The 21,044-nt window shown below is 39.8% G+C and overlaps 2 protein-coding genes across 2 annotated transcripts in view; one reads left to right on the forward strand and one right to left on the reverse strand.

Annotated features, from left to right (window-relative positions):
- The first annotated feature begins 36 nt into the window (after positions 1–36).
- On the forward strand, positions 37–18,727 carry CCNK (cyclin K). Its single transcript, XM_084287711.1, has 12 exons — positions 37–243; positions 364–386; positions 1,760–2,026; positions 3,045–3,126; positions 3,722–3,853; positions 4,688–4,793; positions 4,932–4,989; positions 6,021–6,190; positions 6,971–7,257; positions 11,138–11,171; positions 12,262–12,336; positions 14,331–18,727. The coding sequence occupies exons 3-12, from the start codon at positions 1,830–1,832 to the stop codon at positions 14,951–14,953; spliced, it is 1,764 nt and encodes a 587-aa protein (XP_084143837.1). The 5' UTR covers positions 37–243; positions 364–386; positions 1,760–1,829; the 3' UTR covers positions 14,954–18,727.
- A 221-nt stretch (positions 18,728–18,948) lies between these two features.
- CCDC85C (coiled-coil domain containing 85C) overlaps positions 18,949–21,044 on the reverse strand; it is a 103,401-nt gene continuing 101,305 nt past the window's right edge. Inside the window, exon 6 of the mRNA XM_084287603.1 lies at positions 18,949–19,486. Within this exon, the coding sequence (XP_084143729.1) occupies positions 19,397–19,486 (90 nt within the window). The 3' untranslated portion in view covers positions 18,949–19,396. The remainder of the gene's footprint in view (positions 19,487–21,044) is intronic.

Here is a 21,044-nt window from a genome sequence, read left to right on the forward strand (position 1 = left end):
GGCCGCGGCCGCCCCGCCCCACCACCGCCGCGCTGCCGCCCAGGCGGCCAGGCCGTGCTCCCCAAGATGGCGGCGCGCAGGGCGCCGAGGCCGCGCCGCCCGTAGGGGCTCCAGGGGCCGGCTCTGGGCGGCCGCTCCCGGCGGCGGGGGAGGGGGCTGCGGGCACCCCCGGGCGGCCTGAGGGGAACCGCGGGGCGGCGCTGGGCGGCGGCTTCCTGCCGGGCGGGGCGCCGGGACAAGGCGGTGAGGGGCCGTGAGGGGCCGTGAGGGGCTCGCGGTGGGTGCGGGGCGGTTCGGGGGGCGGTTGAAGCCGTTTGGTGCGTTAGAAATGACAGTAACCGCTGCCCATCTCCTTCCTCGCAGGTTGCAGAGCTCGCGGCCGATCGGTGAGTGAGGGGGGGGCCGGGGGGGCTGTGAGGGGCTGCTCGCGTACTGGGAGGTGACAGAAGTCATCCTGAGCGCTTGGGTATTTATAGGTAACGAGTTGTATCCATCATTCGTTTATCTGTAAATAGTAGAAGTTGTACTGGTTATTCGCTTATTTATAAATAACCGAAGTTGTATCGATCGTTTATTTATAAATAGCAGAAATTGTATTGATCATTCACTTACTTGTAACTAGCACTATTTGCATTGATCAATCACTGATACCACAAGACATGAAGATCCTTCACGAACCGACCTGGCACCAAGGTGGTTTCCTCTCTTCTGAAAAAGAAACTTCCTGAAGTTAAGGGAGAGAGATGTATTACACCAGCACTTTTTTTATTTTTTTACTTTTTTTTTTTTGGCTGTTTGTGTGATCTTTCATCTGTTTTCAGAAGGAAGACTTCTGGAAAATTAAACAGCTTAATTTTAATGAGCTTGCGCTCGGGTCTTCCGCTGACTGTTTTGCTTAGAGCAAGTCTGTTGCATCATATTTTAATCTGCATTTCTTACTGGAAGCCTTGCCAGTGACTACATGCACAGTAATTTGTGCATGGTGTCTGCACAGTTTATTGAGTTAAGATAAAAAGAGACTTGTGCCTGAAAGAAATAAAAGTGCCAAGGCAGTGCTCATTCTCTCCTTAAATTGTGTCGTGGCCGGACATCACTCGTAGCTCAAATACCAGGAAGCTGTTTGCAGAGCACCATGGTGTCACTGTAGATACGTGAAATGCTGATCAACGTAGGGAAATGCCACACGCTGCCTGTAATCAGCCGCCTTGTTTTAGTGGGGATTTTTGGTGGTGCCTTAACATTCAGGCTCACAACAGTTGTGTTAATCTCTGTATGTGACAGAACAGTAATTTGGTACCGTTTTTTCTTCAAGTAACTCAAGTACAGATCACTTCAAAAAGTTTTTTGGAGGTGGTTGCTGCCATCTTACCATCCGGTTACATTCAGGAACCCAGCTGGATGTTTAAATTGCCGTTCAGACAGACCTAATGTGTGCATGTCACACATTATGAACAGTGATCTGATTTTGTGCCCCCACCCCAACTTTTAAAATCTTCCTGCTACCATCCTTGGATTGTTTTTCCTTATCTTGTGGACAAAGTAAGGGAAAGCTGTTCTGTTGACAACTAGCAGATATTTTTGTAAGGTATTCTCAAAGTTTCTTTATTAAACAGGTGATAGCAAAAATAACATATTTTTACTTTTTTGAACTGTGGTTGCGCTATATGGGGAAGATAAGATGAGGTTAAATGTGACTTATCTTTAAGTGGAAAAAACATCCCCTCCATTTTTAAAGAAATTCTTTTTGCTTTTCTTAAAGGATCTGAAGCTACTCACCGGAGACTTCTTTTCTGAAAATTTATCGAGCAAGAACAATTCTATTTTAATAAATGAAGGAGAACAAAGAAAACTCCAGCCCTTCTGTAAACTTGGCAAACCTGGACCATACAAAGCCATGTTGGTACTGGGATAAGAAGGACTTGGCACATACACCTTCACAGCTAGAGGGGCTTGATCCAGCTACTGAGGCACGGTACCGCAGGGAGGGGGCCAGATTCATATTCGATGTCGGAACACGTTTAGGGCTGTATCCTTTAAACTCATGGTGGCATGAAATGTATTGATGAATGGGGGTTTTAAGAATAAAAGAGAAATAGCATTATACGTGTAGTTAGTTGTTCAAATGTTTCTGTATCATGATGAAAAATGTTTTTGAGCTTCAACGACTTTTGATGTAATGTGTTTCTACGTAGTTTTTAGCCATTTGTTGGAATAGTGAAGGTTTCGTCTCAAGCCCTTGGGCAACAGAGAAGTCAGAGGATACAGTCTTGCTAATTATGGATATTCTGGCTGTAACCAGATGTGGTCCCTTATCACATGGATCTAGATAATTTCACGAGTCTTGAATTTTCCATTCATTCTTCTACATGTTTTGCCTCTGGAGCTTCTGGTATATTCCCACCTTTCCCCTCCTTGTCTCTTTTTTTGGTTGTTGTTGTTTAGGTTCAGATTTACAGATCTGTATATATTTAAGTAATTTCTCCCTGCTGTCTCACTTTCTCACAGACTGCCACTTAAACTTTTTACTTCCTGCATTTTTGGTACTTCTTATAATCTCGAGTTTACGAGAATTTCTTTGTTTAACCTGGTGAAGAAGAAACTGTACATTTCTCCTTAAAGAGAAGAGCACGTTCCTATTTTTGTTGCATTTGTAGTTGTGAATAATTAGTAACCGTTTTCCACAGTAACATTTTTCAGGCAAAGTGATTGTTCTTCTGCTCCTTTATGTACTTATCACCATTTTGGACCTTTTTTGAAGCAGGTGTGGTTTATCATGTGGATGACCACTCATGGAGGTGATCAGGGCTTTGCATGCTTCCAATAAATACTTTAGGTATCAGCTGTATCAGGGTTGAATCACAGTATTTACACAGTCTTAGGGGGGGTTGTAGCTTTTTTTCCTGTCTTACTTGCGGTGTTTTTTATCAGGTCACTGAATGGATAATTACCTGAGGAACTTGATATAGCAGGGTGCATCTTTTCCATTGTATATGCTTGGGCTTAAATTTTATGGCTTGTTTGAAATTCCTTATTCTGCACCACAGACACTATGATACTCTAGCAACCGGCATAATTTATTTCCATCGGTTTTATATGTTCCATTCCTTCAAACAATTCCCGAGATACGTAAGTATTTGCAATATTGATTGCTTAATACTGTGATTACACGAACCATGGGCTGTTTGAAGTAACAAGTCGATTGGGTACTACTGCTCGCTGCAACTCTGGATGATGAAAAACAAACATTTTATCTTTTAATCAACACAGCTTTAAATATGCTGCACCTGCCTGCTTACTTATACATTTTATTTGTGGTTGGAAATGTATTTATATTGACAGTGTGGTTATGTCTTGCTGATACTGTTCTTTAGAAGTACGAGGTAAGAGTTTTGGCACAGTTGTATGGCTAAAAGAAAAAAAAAGTGGAATTACCATCCTAAAACTGCTTAAAAGACAGTGCTGAAACAAGACAAATTCTGCTTTGGGTGTCTAACCATGAAATAAAGTTCTGTGAAATGGACAGTCCTCAAAATTCTGTATTTTGCTTTGAGAAAGAAAAGATTAAATTAACACTGTAATAATATTAAAAATTAATATGCTTATTAAGTCTTTTCTGGGAAACTTCTATGGATCTGTTAATAGAAACTTCCAGTGCTTTAACAGTGCTACACTGTATTGCATGTCTAGATGCAGATAACTTTGAAAGCACTTTCTTTTTTAGGTGACAGGAGCCTGCTGTCTCTTTCTGGCAGGAAAAGTTGAAGAAACACCTAAGAAATGTAAAGATATAATTAAAACAGCCCGTAGCTTGCTAAATGATGTGCAGTTTGGACAGTTTGGAGATGATCCAAAGGTAAAAAAAAAAAAAAAATTTAAAAAAACTCACGTTGAAATAGATTTTATCCTATTATACTCCAGCAAAGTGACATTCCTTAGAACAGTGACTGATTTTCAGTTGTTCCAAATTGCACATTCAACATGCATTTATGGCTCTTTTGGGTGACATGGGTAACTATGAAAATAATTCTTGCTAATACAAGTAGTTTGGGGAGCTTACTGCAGTAAATGTTGGTAGAAAAAGTTTGTTTGATTTCATGTGAATTCTGTTGTTACTCTGCAAATGAAATTAAACTTGAGTCATTGTGGACGGAACTAGAAATGCTATCAAGATTTAAATCATAGTTGGCAGTTTTAATGTGGTTTTAAGAACAGCAAATCCTAAGTCAAATAAGAGAGTATCATCTTTAAAGTATTAAGAAGTTTCGTGTTTAGAGCTTCTGGCTTAGTAAAACTAAACTTCTTTTGCAGTTGTTACAAATGGCTCATATAAGTGCAGGAAAGATATAAAACTCCATGAAGAAATGTGGTGGGAGTATTTTTTTTGTTGTAGTTCTGTGTATTTGACACTTTTATGCTGTATCTCTTTTGGTTCTTTGTTCCATGTAGGAAAAGGAATTCTAAACATCACTTCCACCCTTCTGCCCAAAATAAATACGGAGAATATTTGGGTTTAAAATAGCCTTTAAGTTGGAGAGGTTTCTGTTGTCCTTGGAGATAAACCCTAATCAAGCAAAAGCAGACAAACATGTTTGCCTGGAGATGTTCTGTAATCATACTTTATACCAGCGTAAAATATTTGTGAGTGAAAAAAGGAATAATATTGTGGTTACCTTGTTTTGTGCTCTAGGAAGAAGTGATGGTCCTTGAAAGAATCTTACTACAAACAATAAAGTTTGATTTGCAAGTGGAACATCCATACCAATTTCTTCTCAAGTATGCCAAACAACTCAAAGGTAAAATATTACAGGGTGCAATGCCAGTTCTTAACTTTTGGCACTTAATTTACATTAACAGAACAAGAGTATTCTTTTCCAAACCATTTGTCTTTTTTAATAACTTTATTTTTTACAACTTTCCTTACTGTTTTTCAGGAGACAAAAATAAAATTCAAAAACTGGTTCAAATGGCATGGACATTTGTCAATGACAGGTAAGGTACTGCTAGGAAACCTTTTAAAAGTTAAATAGTTACTGTTGCTTACTTTATTCTTGGTTTAGGTATTTCTGACATTCCTTTGCATTTATATGTTTTCAGCTCATAATGAGGATAGATGAGGCATTTCTCGATCTATGTATTCTTTACATTTTTCTTTCCGTCTTTCCCGTGGTAATTCTATTGAGCGTGGAATCTAGGATGGCTGCAGAAGTAGGCCAGGAATCTATGGAGGGAAAAGGAAGAAGAGAAAAACAAATTTTGTAATACAGGGAAGCAGTAGCTTTTACTATGACATGAACTTACTCAGCAGATGTCAATAATACTAATAATATCAGTTATTTTAGCACCAGTTCTATTAAAGGCTATTTGGTGAATAACCTTTTGCAGTTTTTAAAGCTTGATTTAAAACTTGCATCCAGATTGCTTGACAAGTTGCTTTACAATTTTGTGTTAGCGTTTTTTCTTTTTATTTAAATTATTATTCATTTATGTTTATGTCTCTACATTTTATTGAAAAACATTTGGAAACTCTAAAATCCAAATTTGGGCATCATTCTCTACCCAGTTGAAATGCAGTGACAGCACACTTCAGTAGCAATGAACACGAATGCTGTATTTAGTTAACAGCAGAGGTGAGGCTGCAGTGGAATGCAGCTGCCCACACTGGAATATAATGCTGGCTCTTCCCCCTCAACAACCTCTCTACTCCCATGTAGTGTTAGGTTTTCTATTTTTGAACTCAAAACTGTGTTCATATGTGAAGCAAGCACATGCCCTTTGTATTATGCGTATCTAAAATTGCCTTGTTTAATGACAGCAGTAGTGCAGAAACAGCTTAGTTTTGTTAAATTTTTGTTTGATTTGGCTGTTTTTAAGTTTCTCCATTAAGTTTGTCTGAGAAGTTGAAGTGTGGTGGTTGATACCTTGGTAATTCTAGCTGTTGTACATTAAACTTCTGTACTTGAACAATCCGAATTATCTCCAGGCTTGTGAATTTATTTATTTATTTATTTTTAATATTCCAGCCTCTGCACTACCCTGTCACTGCAGTGGGAACCGGAGATCATAGCTGTTGCAGTTATGTACTTAGCAGGCCGATTGTGTAAGTTTGAAATACAGGAGTGGACATCAAAACCAATGTACAGACGATGGTGGGAGCAGTTTGTCCAAGATGTTCCTGTGGATGTTCTGGAAGGTATGAGAAACACTTGCCACTAAAAGAGGAATATTTAACTGTTTGATCTAAGGTCACAGGTAAATGAAGATTGCTTTCTTTCTGGGTCTTAGTCAAAATAAGCATGTAGAGTGTGCAGCCTAGGGCATATATGCTATGCCCTAACTAGGCTTTTAATTGAACTTACTATAAAGAACTCGTCTAGCTCTTCTGTAAATGTTTTTTTCCTCCTTTGGTTCAGCTGTTGGAAGAAGAATTTAAGTCATTTACTTAGTTTCCTGAAACTCTTGTGGTTGGCCTATAGAATCTTTGAATATCCCGGTGGGTAACCATGTTGTAAAAGGAAGTTAAGTTGGTTAAACAGGACTTGCCCCTTGTGAACCCCTGTTGGTTATGACCAGTAACTGTGTATTTCGATGTGTCTGTCTTAACATACAGTCTTCTTTCACTCACTTTCTTGCTATGCTATTGTCCTGTTGCTATGCTGTTAACTGGCTTTCTAGGCACATGATCACGACATGCAGTGTACTAGTACCAAGACACTTAGTTGTTCTTCTCAAGAATGTGCATATACGACTGTACATTGTTCAGCACAGGCAGAAGAAAATCAGAAATGCAAGTATAAATTGAAAAATAGTCCATTTTTAAAAACTGCAATCCGGAGTCATTAGAACAAATATTTGCAATGAGTTTTTCTGAAGTTTATATCCAGCAAAAAGCTGAGTTGATTATTGTGTATTAAATATTCACTTGTACATTATGGGTGTGTAATCATTGGATTTTATTTATTTATCTTTAAAGACATCTGTCACCAGATCCTGGACCTGTACTCCCAGGGAAAACAGCAAATGCCTCATCATACTCCTCACCAGCTGCAGCAGCCACCGTCTCTTCAGTCCACTCCCCAGGCACCTACAGTACAGCAATCACAGCAAGCACAGGGTTCAGAGCAATCACAGACTCAGCAGCAAAAAGAGTCACAACAGTCATCACAGCAACAACAGCAGCAGCAGCAGCAAACACAAGCACAACAATCTAAAAAGCCCTCTCCCCAGTCAAGCCCTCCTAGAAATATTAAAAGACCAGCAGTAAGTTTAACTTTGAACTTTAACTTGCATTTTGTTTTCAATCTGACCTGATGTCCCTTTTATTTTAAGGCTGTAGTGCAGCAGACTTGTTTGCTTTAAGAATGAGCCTGGTAGTTAATTTTTTATGGTGGACTTCAGTTGGTTGTATGGCAAGTACATTAGTATAGAACACCGTTGACAGTTCTGGCATAGTACATTCTTATTTCACTTGGGTCAAAACCAACTGAGCAGACTTTCTCTTCAGCCTGAACTACTAAGGTTCATGGTTCTGTGCCATCAAAATCTGTTGGTTTTGCTATTGAGCAGGCTTAATTAAGGAAAGGTCTCTTCGAGTAGCAATATGCACAATGAAGACGTTAATTGGATTTCTTGGTCTTTAATAAGTCTTTAATAATGTGGGAAAAAAATTCTAAAAGTATGAAAAAATTCTTAGAAAAAGTCCTTCAAAATAATTGAATAGAAGCCTTTAAATACTTCATGCATTGAAGTGTCACTTTTTATTATCACCTCACCACTAAAATTAAGAAACTTCATGAGCAATTGGATAATATCAGAAGCTGCCCATGTGCTTTTCTATAGTCATCAAGGCCAAGCGAAGCTTTTAAACCTTTATCTACAGTTTTTGTGTTTAACTTCTAAGTTATCCAAAAAAGTGGTAAAGTGTTACTCAAATCTTGATGTACCTAGTATTTTCAGAAGCAAACTGATTGGAAGAAGTCCATTGAGGAAATACACTTTTGTCCAGCTTTTACAGCTTTTGCTCCTACTTATTTTAACTACTGCATGCCCAAAGTAGAGACCAGATATAAAGAGGAAAAAAAAGGAAGTAAGAAATGATGTAATGAACTGGGATTGGAAGAATGAAATATATTCATAATGGCAGCCTCCTAAAAAAGAGAAAAGTGACTTCCTAAAACTGTGGTCTTCACAAGATGCAGCCTGCTGCTGGAAGAAAAAATGTTCACTGAAATATATAGTTAGTGAACTGAATACTTTAGAGTTACTCAGGATAAAAAGCTTGAAAACTGGGAGAGCTCTTTCTCTACAGTATATATTGATTTGCATGCTTTTTCTACTATCATCACAAGCTCTGCTTGGGTTGTCAGATCTGTAGGGCAGGGAACTCTTTTCCTCCTTTTTATTCAACAAAATCTTCTAGGACAGTTTGGCACATTAGAAACCATAAACAGCAGTTAGGATTTTTCTGTGTTTCCATCTGATTGAAAGTTGTTAGGAATGCCTGTTCTAAAGCTCTACGATTGCAGCACTATTGATTATACCTCATCCCATGTGTTAATGAATTATCTCTCAGAAAAAAAGCAATGCATTTTGCACAAACAGTATCTGTTGATCTTTAGCAATGCTCCCTCGTCAAGCCGTCAGAGCCTCTTAGCTTTTCTTAGAGTTTTCGGTGCACCATCTAATAGTTAAGGAAGCAAATAATACAAATAAAAAGGTAAGTCTGATGCAGTGTAGACGTACAGAACAAATACAGAATAAAGGGTGACTCAGAGGAGTTTGTGCTGTTCCCCTGCAAAACAGCAAAATTTGAGAAAAGCAGATATGATGATCTGAAATAATTCTTTCTCCAGAAAACAATGTGGGAGAACAAGATGTGTAGTGTTTGAAAGATTTACTTGGTGCTACAAAGATATTCTTCGGTTAGATGAGCCATAAACCTTTTAAAAAATGTTTGCCTCCTTCTATAAATAGCGCTTTGTAGGACTTCTCCTCCAGTTTGTATAGAATATAAATATACTTTGTTCCTGGAGGCCAGATTTTCCATTTACATGAACTCCTATAACTCCATTATCTTATACGGAGCCAAGATACTTTAAAGCAGCTGAGGCATTGGCCCATGACTTACAAGCCCTTACCAGATGTCTAAAGCATCTGCACATCCTCTGCATCTCTGGTGGTGAAGAGCACTTGAGTTTTCAGTTGACTTCACTAAAAATATACTCATGAATCATGAGATAGTATATTTGGTTTGATTAAACTAAGAATTATTAGTGGTAACAATTTAATGCATGTAAAAACAGCACTAAAAGAACAGTTCTGTTATTATGTGGATTAAGCTTGTTTACAAAATATTAAATAATAATTAGCATGCTAATAAATCAGTAATTTTGACTCAGGGTTGTCGTGGCTGGAGCAATAGAAACTACAATATGATACAAAGACAAAAAAAAAAAAAGCTCATTTCTATTTTAGCAACTGCCATTATTAGAGAAGTAATAGGCTTTGGTTTTGTTGTCTGACTTTTTTTATGCATAAGGTAAAAACTCATTTTTGTTTTTTTGTCCCATGAGCTATTTTGTGTTTGGCTGCAGTTGCTTGTTCCATATTACTGGCAATGCACCTCAGTGACGTTTTCTGAACACCGTTTTGTGTTCACAAATGCACAATAACTAAATTGCTTCCACTTGAATTAATCAACTGACTTCACAAATTGATGTATTGGAAATTCTGCCAGTAAGTAATGAGGACTTGCAGTTGTTTGAAAGAGCAAGGATATTTGATATTTTCACACGGTTTTGCAAACAAGGAATTTAGTGCTAGAAAATGGGGAAAAGGCTGGCTGAGTAAAATGAAAGCAGCAAATGAGTCTATGAGAGTCACCAAGAAAGCGGTGTGTGTTTGGAATGGAAAGATGAAGATTATCCTTAAAAACTTGGAAAACAACCAGAAGGTGACTGGAGATGAATGGTCTTAAGATGATGAGTGGAGATGAATGATGCTTAAGACCACAAGGTGATCCTAAGCAGGCCTCAGGTACCTTTGTACTGGACAGCAGAAGTCCTGAGAACACCCAGCACAGTTAAGGGGAATTTATTGTTCAAATTCGAGTGAAATGTCAGCCCCTTCTTCCTGCAGAATCTGAAGTGATGGGAACTGAGCAACAGTTGGGGAAGATAAAACCACTAGACCTAAATAGTCCCTGTAATAAAAGACCCTTTCATTTAAAAGGCACACACTTCCATTCAGTAGAAGCGTACCCTTCTTATTTTTATCCCAATTTTAAATACATTTGTACATACTTTGACATACTTCGATCAGGTTTTCAGCTTTTTTTTTTTTTTTTTTTTTTTTTTTTTAACTATTCATCTCAGTTGGACTAAGGAAGCTGGAAAGATTTCTCATATTCCCTTGTCTGTGAAGTTAAAAAAGAAACCAGGCAACAACTTGTGATCAGAAGGATGATGTGGGGTTTTGTGGGTTTTACTCAATGTGCATTTCTTTGTTCCTGGCATAATATTTGGCTTTTATACAGAGCTTCCCATCTAAGGGCTTCTGAAGTGTATTACACAGAGCACTATTTTCACTGTCCTATCCTGGTAAATAAAGCGTGAAGGCCTGCAGGGGTTTTGACAAAGGTCAAATGGCAGGTCAAAGCAGAATCGGGAACAGAGGCCAAGTCTCTTGTTCTCAGCTCAGCAAGTAATACACTGGACCATGATGTACGTGCAGCAGATGCTAAATAAATTAAATGAGATGTAATACTCAACCATGAGAACAACAGGAAATCCTCAATCTAAAATAGCTTCAATTTTTTTTCAGTCTTCATTCTTCTAGATAAGTTGGGCTTTCCCAATGTGGTTTGACTTTGTTCAGTGTTTGCACTACATCTTGCTAAAGAGGTTGTGCATTAATAACCTTCTAATAAAAATAGGAGAATAAATAATGGGTTTCCATGACTCCTTTTAGGAGAGGGACAAAGATACTGCTGCTGAGTTGGAAATTGGTTCTGATTTAGTCAGATTTGTACAAAAGCTCTTCAACAAGCTATCAGTTGTTTCCTGTTTGGCTTGCTTTTTCAAATTTTAAAATGCTTTGTATTGCAATAGTTGACTTGTTTCCATCTTTTTTTTTTAAACAGACTGTGTCTCCAAAAGAAGAAACAAAGACAACAGGTAAATGTTAACAATTTCTTTTTTCATTTTATGCAAGCAAAATTACTGTCTTCGGGAGAATAAGTTACTCACTGACATGTGCTTAGTTTGTTTGCTTATGGGCCTGGCAGTTCTAAGCTATTTTGATACTAATGCTGCATCTTTAATTGCCTACTGTAAGATTTATAAAATGTTCCTAGCTTAAAAACTTGTAAAAATGGAGTATAACTGTGCCCCGAGAATCCCTTAATACAGTTTACAGTCAGTAAACATCTTGCTAAACTACGCAGCTCTCAATGTACAACTCCATGCATTAATTGGGCTCAGTTTAGCAAGCTGTGGGACATGGAAACGATGGAAGGTACCATGCCACTGAATGCCTGCACTAATAAGTCTGTTGGTAATCAGTGACATTTTAACTGGCTGTTGTAAAAGGCATCTTACTGCAATACGCAGTCTAACTTAAGAGATGTTTCACTGCAGGGTCACATCTTTTGGTATGGATGTGCTTTTATTTTTCCTTCTCTACTGCTGTTTTGGAGCAATTTATTTCAGGACAGCTAGGATTAATTCTGTAACCTTTCCTAAGTAGTTTTGGCACTTCTCCCTTTCAGGCTCTGCAGACAGATTCCAGAGAACTCTCTCTTCTCCCTCCTCTCTCCTGTGTAACTGCCTTTTTTCTTTTGTTTCTATTTATTTTCTTTTGAGTTTTGGATACATGTTCCCTGATGTTAGCAGAACATAACAGTTCAGCCTCCCATGAGATTTATTTAACTCTTTTAAAGTTCATTTTTTTTGCTAGAAAATGTATGTGTGCATCTGTGCAGTCATACTGTTACTGGGTCACTTTGTCTCCAGTTATAAAATACGGAGCTTGAATTTGTATGCCTATGTTCTTTTGCAAGACTGGTGCATGATGCCTGGTGCCACGTAATTTATACAAGGGTCTTGATTTTAGTTCTCTTTATTAAACATGTCTAATGTATAATGTTTCCACTGCACTTTGCATAGAGTAATATGACGGATGGTGAGTGTTAGAATGGGACTATATATGGGCTCTGGAAAATACCGCAGAGCAATAGCTAATTAGGAACTTCCAAATGTTTTTCAGAACCACCACCACCATCTAAAATTCCTAAAATTGAAACTTCACATCCACCAATACCTCCTGCACACCCACCTCCAGGTAAGCTTTTATCTTCTAAAACAAATTTACCCTTGCAGTTAATATTTCATTCATACAGTTGTAGTGACCTTGGGGGAGGGGTTGTTGCCTTGATTAATCAGCTTGGCAAGTAAAAGCATTAGGTAGATAAGCTCTAGAGGGAATTTCATTGTAGTAGCACAAGCTTTTCCAGACAGAAGCAAAAACGATATGATGGAAATAAGACTATACTACATGGATGAGGGCAAAACAAAGCTCTGACTTTCAGAGGCCAGGAAGAATAAAGGTAAATGTTGCTAGCAGGCAAAGAGTGACTGACTAGCAGGCAAAAGTCCTTTAAATGGATGGCAGATGCCATACTACCGCCCATGTAGCTTCTAACTGTCCTATAAAAGTCCTTCACGTTATATCTTTGATACAGAAATTCTGCAGGTGTGTAGCTTCTAAATAATAAGGAGGACTGTTGTAAGTAAAGTAAGGACACTTTGCTGTGTCCAGAAATGGATTTTGTCTGTCAGGGAAGTTGAACACTGCACGCATGCCTTGCCTTTGCAAAATGAACTCTACTGTTGTAAAAATGTGCTTCCAGCGTGTTGATGCATTAGTTGTCTTTCCACTGACCCTTAAATACGACATAAATATTTTACAGAGCATGGTCCATAATGTAACTGTAGGATGGCAGCTTCTAACGTGGAATTGCAAGAGAAAAAGTGCTCTGAAATATAGTAGGACCATTTTTTCCTCATTTGTTAAAAACTAATTAAGAATGAGGGAGTTCTTCTGAAGACCATATTCGTCATTTCATCAGTTGTTAAATATTGAATGCACATCTTAAATCCAGAGTGATACTGGCAATGAGCAAATGGAGAAATTACTGCCTGCTATAGTTTAGGAACTACAAGTTCTGGAATTTGTAGGTACCACAGCCAGCATACCCACTTTGCATCATCTAATTATGGAGGTGTCCTAGCAGGCAATTTTGCTGTTAAAATTGTGAGTGCTCAGATGAGGTAAATCCTACTTAAGCAGGTAACTAACTTGTTTCCCTTGTTATTTTAAGAGGAAAATTTTAGATTTGTTTATACAAGCACATTATTGTATAAACACACATTTGAAGAATAGCCTTTAGAGGCCGTCTCTTGGCTTTTCAGGCTTTGAGGAAATAGCAGTTGAAAACTAAGAACGTCTATTGACCAAATAGGAAAAAAAAAAAAAAAAAAAGAAAAAAGTACTAGAAGGCTTAATTATCTCCAATTCTGTTTAGCTTTGCCAGTTTGGTTGTTACATGTCACTGGGAATGACCGCTCTGTATATATCTGCTTCTAAATGACTTTTCTTAACTGGACAATGTTTTAGATGGTTATTTATTACAAGTTGGATGTCAGGTGCCCAGAATGTTTTTGTTTGGACTTTTTAATACTGACCATATGGTGATACAGAGGTGTTGCCATTAGGTCAGTCTTCTTCCTGTAGAATTCCCTACTTCACAAAGTTGGTATTAAGTGGGGAAAATATTCTGTTAAAGACTCGAGACTTCTGCCTGTGTTCTCAAATGTTTCACAACATGGGAGGCAAGTGAAATGCAGAGAATCATCCCAGGCCACTGCCTGGAGTATAAAAGGGGTAGAAGGGAGACATAGAATAAAGAAGATTGAAGCTCTGATCAAAAGATTTTTGGTGTCTTGGGTCCCCTGATATTTTAAAATCTGCTAGCAGTGATTCTGTCCATCCAGCCTGCCACTTTCTGCTAATCGTAGAACGGCATATAAATGATAAGAAAATAGTAGTAAGGGTAATAGTAGTAGTAGTATGTAACTTTTAGGGTGGGAAAAAATGGAATTTTGTTCTGCAGCTTGGTTCTTTTCTAGTGATGTAACAAGGCCTGTCTGGGTACCATGTAGCATTCAGAGACAGAAAATTGTTATCTTTTGATGTGTTAACTGGAGGAGAATACAGAAGTATTCAGAAGTAATTGCCGCTCTCCTTCAGACAAATAATGAAATTTTCTCTTCCAGAGCGCAAGCCGCCTCTGACAACTGCAGTTTCGATGGGAGAAGCAGAGCCATCTACTACCGTGGACTCAGTAGACATGCCAAAGGTCCAGATTCCTCCCCCTGCTCATCCTGCCCCAGTGCACCAACCTCCACCTCTGCCTCACCGCCCCCCGCCCCCTCCCCCCACCAGTTACATTACAGGGATGTCTACCACCAATTCGTACATGTCAGGGGAGGGCTATCAGAGCCTGCAGTCGATGATGAAAACAGAAGGACCAACTTACGGAGCTTTGCCTCCGGCCTACGGACCACCGGCTCACCTACCCTACCATCCCCACGTCTATCCTCCCAACCCACCCCCGCCAGTCCCTCCGCCGCCCCCCACCTCGTTCCCTCCCCCCAATATCCCCCCTCCTACCCCCGGGTACCCGCCGCCCCCTACATACAACCCCAATTTCCCACCTCCCAGGCTGCCTCCGACTCACGCAGTACCCCCTCACCCACCTCCGGGGCTGGGCATGCCACCAGCAAGTTACCCCCCGCCCACCGTCCCCCCGGGCGGGCAGCCCCCCGTGCCACCTCCGATCCCACCCCCCGGCATGCCCCCTGTAGCGGGACTTGGCCGTGCTACCTGGATGAGATAGCAGGAGGTAATTTGCACGATGCCCCCGTACGCTGCCCGGGCAGGAGTAGCTAGCCAAAAGCAGCATTGTAAAGATGAGGAGGGTGATTTGTATAATTTAGATGAAGAAATGAGGCCGTGAAATGAGAATTTAGATTATCTGTTTGCAGTATTGTTTATGGTGAGTTACATAGGCTTCTAGGTTTTAATCAGCTTTGCAGTATCTATTCTAACTTTATCCATTTGACTTAAGTTTAAATTGTCTGAGTTATTCCAGCACTGGATTACTTTGTACTAGCAAAATTGTTAACCAGCCATATTGGCTCAATTATATCAGTAAGAAGTAAATTTCCTTCTAGAAATCGGTGCCTATTTTTGAGTATCAAAATAGCCAGATACCATGAAATTTCATCTGTAATAAGGAACTTCATTTTTCAGTAATAATTAAAAACAACACAATCTCGAGCATAAAAGCTACTTTATTTAAGAGAGATTCTGAATGCTAGCTGACTGGAATCATTTTGAGGTGTTTGCCTTGCTGATATTTTTGTTTTGGAATGTACTGGTATCTTAAAAGTATTGTATGTTTACACCTATTTGCAAATTCCTGTACATAATATATATATTTTCTAAGTGTGAAAGTCTGAATGTAACAACCTACTGTGATGTAAATCCTGGTTATAAATGGGACTAACTTCATTCACATCTACCCAAATAAAATTGGTTCTGAATTTAGAGTGCTCTCGGGTTTTTCATTTCAGTTCAGAATCCGTAACTATGGTACTTACTGCAAGATACTTCAGCAGTTGTCTCCCAAGCCTTATTCATCAGTTTATTTAAAAAGAAGGTATTTTATTTTATTCAACTAGAAGTATACACTATCACAATCAATCTCTTACTTCATTTTTACTAAAATATTTCAAATGAATGTTTTACACACATTATCAAAAAAATTTGTACTAATACTTTCGCTCCCCAAAAAAGCCAGAGTGGTTCAATAATAGGTAAAAACGCGTGCTAAGGTCTAAAGAATTTTGCTATGTACACAACAGCAGGTGCTAACTTTTCCAGTTCTTTGTAAATCATATACAGAAAATATAGCAGGGCTGTAAGATCACAGGTTTAACAGAAATCAAACTTTAAACTGATTTCTAAAGCAGCACAAATAGACTTTCCCCACATTATGAAAAATATACAATTTATCACTTTACAGTCATGCACTTCGTTTGAAAAAGATCAGTAGTACTCTTCCCCCACAGTTTCTAAAAAGATAAAAGGTCACTTTAACACTGGTTTATTTTAATACCTAATATTTGGATAAAAATGTGCCATTCTCAAACAAAGTTGTGCTCAGCAGTCTCACCGAGGTGCGAGGAGCCAGCTGCAGCTGGTTCCACCACAGCATTTCAGAAACTCTCACGGAAATGCCGTTCACATCTGTCCCTCCAACAAAAGCCAAGCGTGTGATTTTACTTCCCTTAAGCGAGCAAAGTCCGTTTATGATCAGTGGATGCTTTCTCTGACAGAGGATCGCAGAACCCAGGGCTGCACTCCTGAGGAAATTCCCTTGGACTTGCCCCAAACAGATCAATTCAATGGCTGCTATTGCAAGGGATGCTCCCCACCAACTTAACGTACACAGCTCCTCAGGTAGTTTTCACTGAAGACTCAGTACGTGGGTAAGTGAATGTAAATATGCACATAAAACATCTTTTTAGCCAACTGAAAGCTTAGCACCCAAGTCATCCTGTAAAGTCATTGAGCGTCGTTTTAATCTGGGAAGACACTTCAGAGCTCAAAGGGAGCTAAGTATGAAGAGTAGCAAGCCAAAAAAGACCCCAAACCATAACACCCCAACACACAGCACCGTCATGTTCTTCTGCAAGATCAACAACGCACATCTTGCACTGAAGATCTATGCTGCCAAGCAGAATCATCAAAAAGCCAATCTTCACTCTAAGGCTGTTCAACTGAACTGCTGGCTACCCCGTGAACCGGCTCTTTAGGCTCTGCAGCACTAATGGACCTCAATTACAGTGCTGTCCTTTGTGCATGTGCTCTGCAGGTGGAATAAAAGCTTTGCTTAAAGTCACTGAATAGATTTTGCGAGAAATTTGTTACAGGGAATATTGGAACGAGAATTACATAGCTGGCAAGGCTCGTAATCTGATTAGCACAGCTCTTGTCTCGCTGAGAGGACTTGCTAGTCTAATATACTCCTAAAATAGCAAGCACGTCATCATCACAATTAACTCCCTGAAAGTGCTGGCATGTTTGTGTTGCTTTAGTTAAAATTCACTGACGTAAATTAACCCTGTTCCCAATATGATTGAATTCTCTGCTTAATCCAGAGATTAGATACCAAGAAAATTAAAATGGGTTTTCAAGCAAATACAGGCAAAAGTAACCCCGTGTTACACACTACGTGTTAAGGAAGAGTGGTGCCTCCTGTTTGTATCACCTCTCCTGGCAGGAAAATCCTAAGGTATAAGTTGTGCAGAAGGACAAAACAATGAATGGTGACTAGAAACTGGAGGTCAAAACAAAAACAAAAAGGAGGAAATTGGGATGCCTCTGAAGATACTGTACATTAAAGGAGAGTCATTGTCCAGAATGGATTTTTCCAGACTACACTGGATATAAATAGAATACTAGAGCTAGAATTAGCTAGCTCAGTATTTGCTGACTGAACAACAGTGAGAAATGACCTGCTGGGTGAGTGTGTCTGTGTTTTGGGGGAGGTTCTTGGTTTTTTATGTTTTTATTTTAATATCTGCACTGAATAATGAAATAATTCTTACTGCCTGGTATGTATTTTGGTTGAATTCTGGCTCTATTTTTTTATTACAGATTTTGGTTACAGATTAAAGGCTCTGACACTGCAAAATCTTTACCCACACAGCTACTTACACTACATGCCATGGGAACAATTCTCTATTTCATTCATATCTTGCAGCACAGGCCTCTTGGTATCGTATCAGTGCTCCGTATTAATATGATAAGACACGTCAAGAGCTCAGCTGGTAAAACAAATTAAGAAGAACTTATCCAGCTAATTCAGCTGTGGCCGTGACTGAGTCTTACAAAGAACAAAAACAAAATGATGGTGTTTGAGGTCACAAAATCTTCCAGCTAATCACTAAAATTGATGCAACATTTGAAGAGGAGGCTTTGATCTTTACACATATCTGTCTTTAACATTATTTTACACCAATGAATTTAATAACCAAGTTCAGCTTCCTTGGACTAATGGGAAAGATGGGAAAGAACATTGAATGGAACACAGGGACAGCTGCTGTGACAACTTGGAAAAAAAGGGGGGAGGTCAAATTCTTACAACTATACAAGCAGCTACTCCACAATAGCAAAGTATGTCCCATTATTTTATATACAGCCGTTTGAAGAAGGAAAAACCCACTTGTTTTGGTTCATTAACAAAAATAAAGCTTGAATGGCAGGAAGTAGTCTCAACTGACAGCCTGTGTTTATTGAGTTTTATTCAGCTCTGCAAGGTTGTTGTTTGGTTACCTTAGCCAGTAACCAATGTAAGTGAGGGATCCAGCACAAACATTAAAAAATACCCAAATCTTCCGTGTGTGAAAGACGAGCTGCTCTCGAAGATACTGTGAAAGTCATAAGCACTGTGAGGATGGCAGTTTCTGCTGAATTATTTAGTAGTAAAAGCTTTACAGGAAAAGTGTTGTCATTTTTGTTGGGAATACTGGTGTGTGGCTAAGTGACTTCAGTTCATTCACATTATAACCGCAGAAATCTTGTGTCATTTGTTCATGAAAAAAATAGTTCATTAACAGCTCACACAGTGTCTCAAGATTTTCTGTACACTTGTGATGAGTACCACTGCACAAGGTACCGAGCAGTGCTGGTGTTTTAGCTCACCACTCGGTATATTACACAGCGCCTGGTGAAAACAGTTCTATTTCGTTCTTCGCAATAAGGACCTCAAAAAAAATAAAAATGTTAGCAGTTCAGGAGCCTGGCAGCCTGTAAGGTGGCAAATTCAAATAGCTTTCTCCTTGGAAGGTTCCAGAACAGTGCTGCCTGGAGCCACTAACCTAGCTATGAATCATTGAAAAGTAGGTGGACAGGAGTGATAAAAACTGTGACTTTTCCACGGGTTAAGGGTTCTTCTTGTTCCTCTCAGAAATGCTCTCAGGTTAGTTAACTCTACAAACAGACCATACAACAAAGCGGGTTTGAACTACGATACAAATGACGCAAGTCTGGCATTACTGGGTGCTTACCCCTTGAACATTAGTTCAGAGCACCACAGCCTGGACATCAGGCTGTTAGCTGCCGTATTTACACTATTGACAGTTACAAAAAAAGCCAAAAAAAAGGAAACCCTGAAGAAACTCAACCCCAACTCCCAAAGAACAGGCAGGCAGAAACCGTGAGCTCTGCCTCTTTTAGTCTTCACAGCATCACAGCCGACAGGGCAGCATTCCTACAATGGCCCCTTGAACTGGTTTCCCGAAAGGTGTTGCCTGATGGAGGGTTTGGAGCTCGCAGCATCACCCAGCTTTCGCCAGACAACCTGTAAGAAAAAACACAAGGGCGGGGTCAGAAAGGCAAGAATTAAAAACCAGATAAGGTGCAGAATTTGGCTCCAAGTCAGCATCAGGGATTTCCCGGAGCCGGGCTGTAATTCTCGGCAGGGCCACAGGATGGCACCTACGCACCAATGTCAATGGGAAAGGCATTGATGCATTTTTCTAATTAGCCTCTCTTGAAATTAGAACCATTTCTGCCTGGGGTAATAGTATAAAACAAATACACTAGGTTCAGAAGTTAAGTTCAATGTTAGGTCAACCCTGTCATGCTTCCAGAAATGATGTTACTGTGAGCAGAAAAGATAATAAAAGAGATAATAGTTAAAATTACACATGTATGATTTTTTAAAAACATACATTTTATCACTCTAGGGCCACTGGGGTAAGTGAGGCTATTTCTAAAAAATAAGAAACTTCAAAGCCCTTTATAGCTGCCTTGAGTCTACACAAAAATAATATTTAAAGAAAAAAACAGCTGATGACAGGCAAACATAAATTTGCTGGAGCATCTGGGAGCATGAAGTTAGAGTGTGTTACCTTTCCCCCTGCACGGCTACAAGGAGATGCGGTGGTAAGGAGACAAAACATCCCCCAAAGCAGACCCCATTTACTCCATGCTTGGCTGTGCTTACAGGAATCCCACAACCCAAGTGACATGCCTCAGCCCTTGCCAAGGATTCTTGCAGGGATTTAGCTCTGTAAGACGCACTTGTGTTCTTTGCACCCCCTTTGTAGGGTTGAGGACATTTTTTTTTTCTTTTCCCTTTAAGATTTTTCCTGCTGTTTGCATGCAGGAAAGTGCTGTCTTTGTTCTTTCTGCTTCCCATTGTGTCCATAAAGATGCAGTCACCAACACACAGCAGCAGAACCTTCCATACTGAATGCTGTAGCACTTACCATATAAAACAGTAGTTTGATAAGACCCCGCTGCAAGCAGTTTCAGAATTTAAAAGGAAGATTAGGCTCCTCTCTGCTGCTGTGAGGCACAAAACGGTGCCACTTGGGCTGACCTCCAGTGCGGACTTCTAAAAGAGAATGCTCCATGAGCATCCTCCTCCCTGCTGTGAGAACTGCTGTTACCGTCAAACAGCAAATCCCCGTCTGCGCGCAAGCCCTGTTCTCGCAGAAATCCCAAACTCTTTGTTCAAAGCCAAAACACGGCCAGGGTGGTTTGAAGGAGGTAGTGGCACAGCAGCAAACGCTGCGAAGCTGCCTTTTGGTACGAACGCTCACTGTACAGCATGTGGTGAGCTCAGTTTGCAGTGTGGCTGCCAAACCTGCTAGGGGTGCTAAATGAACCCCACACATCCTAATGCTGCTCAGTGGCTTCAAACAAGATGACTCCCCCTCTGATGTCATACCTCATGGTTTAGGCTCAAACCCATTCAAGCTGCATGGCTGTAAACACAGCAACCGATTGCTGCTCAGTCCAAACCGAGCCCCTGTGGGCACAGTTGGAGTCAGCTGCAAGCAGGACTCACCTAGGCAGGGAGAGCCCTTTGTGGGGCTCGTGGTTAGCTGGAAAGCCACCCTGCACCCTTT

The sequence above is a fragment of the Netta rufina genome, assembly GCF_964035555.1.
Source record: "Netta rufina genome assembly, chromosome: 5".
Lineage (NCBI taxonomy): Eukaryota > Metazoa > Chordata > Aves > Anseriformes > Anatidae > Netta > Netta rufina.

What these genes read in the sequence shown, in the direction of transcription:
- CCNK (XM_084287711.1), top strand. Translation starts at nt 1,830, where the DNA reads ATGAAGGAGAACAAAGAAAACTCCAGCCCTTCTGTAAACTTGGCAAAC. An exon ending in TCCTGTGGATGTTCTGGAAG is followed by an intron (nt 6,191 to 6,970) that starts GTATGAGAAACA and finishes TTATCTTTAAAG; the next exon opens with ACATCTGTCACCAGATCCTG. An exon ending in AGAAGAAACAAAGACAACAG is followed by an intron (nt 11,172 to 12,261) that starts GTAAATGTTAAC and finishes AATGTTTTTCAG; the next exon opens with AACCACCACCACCATCTAAA.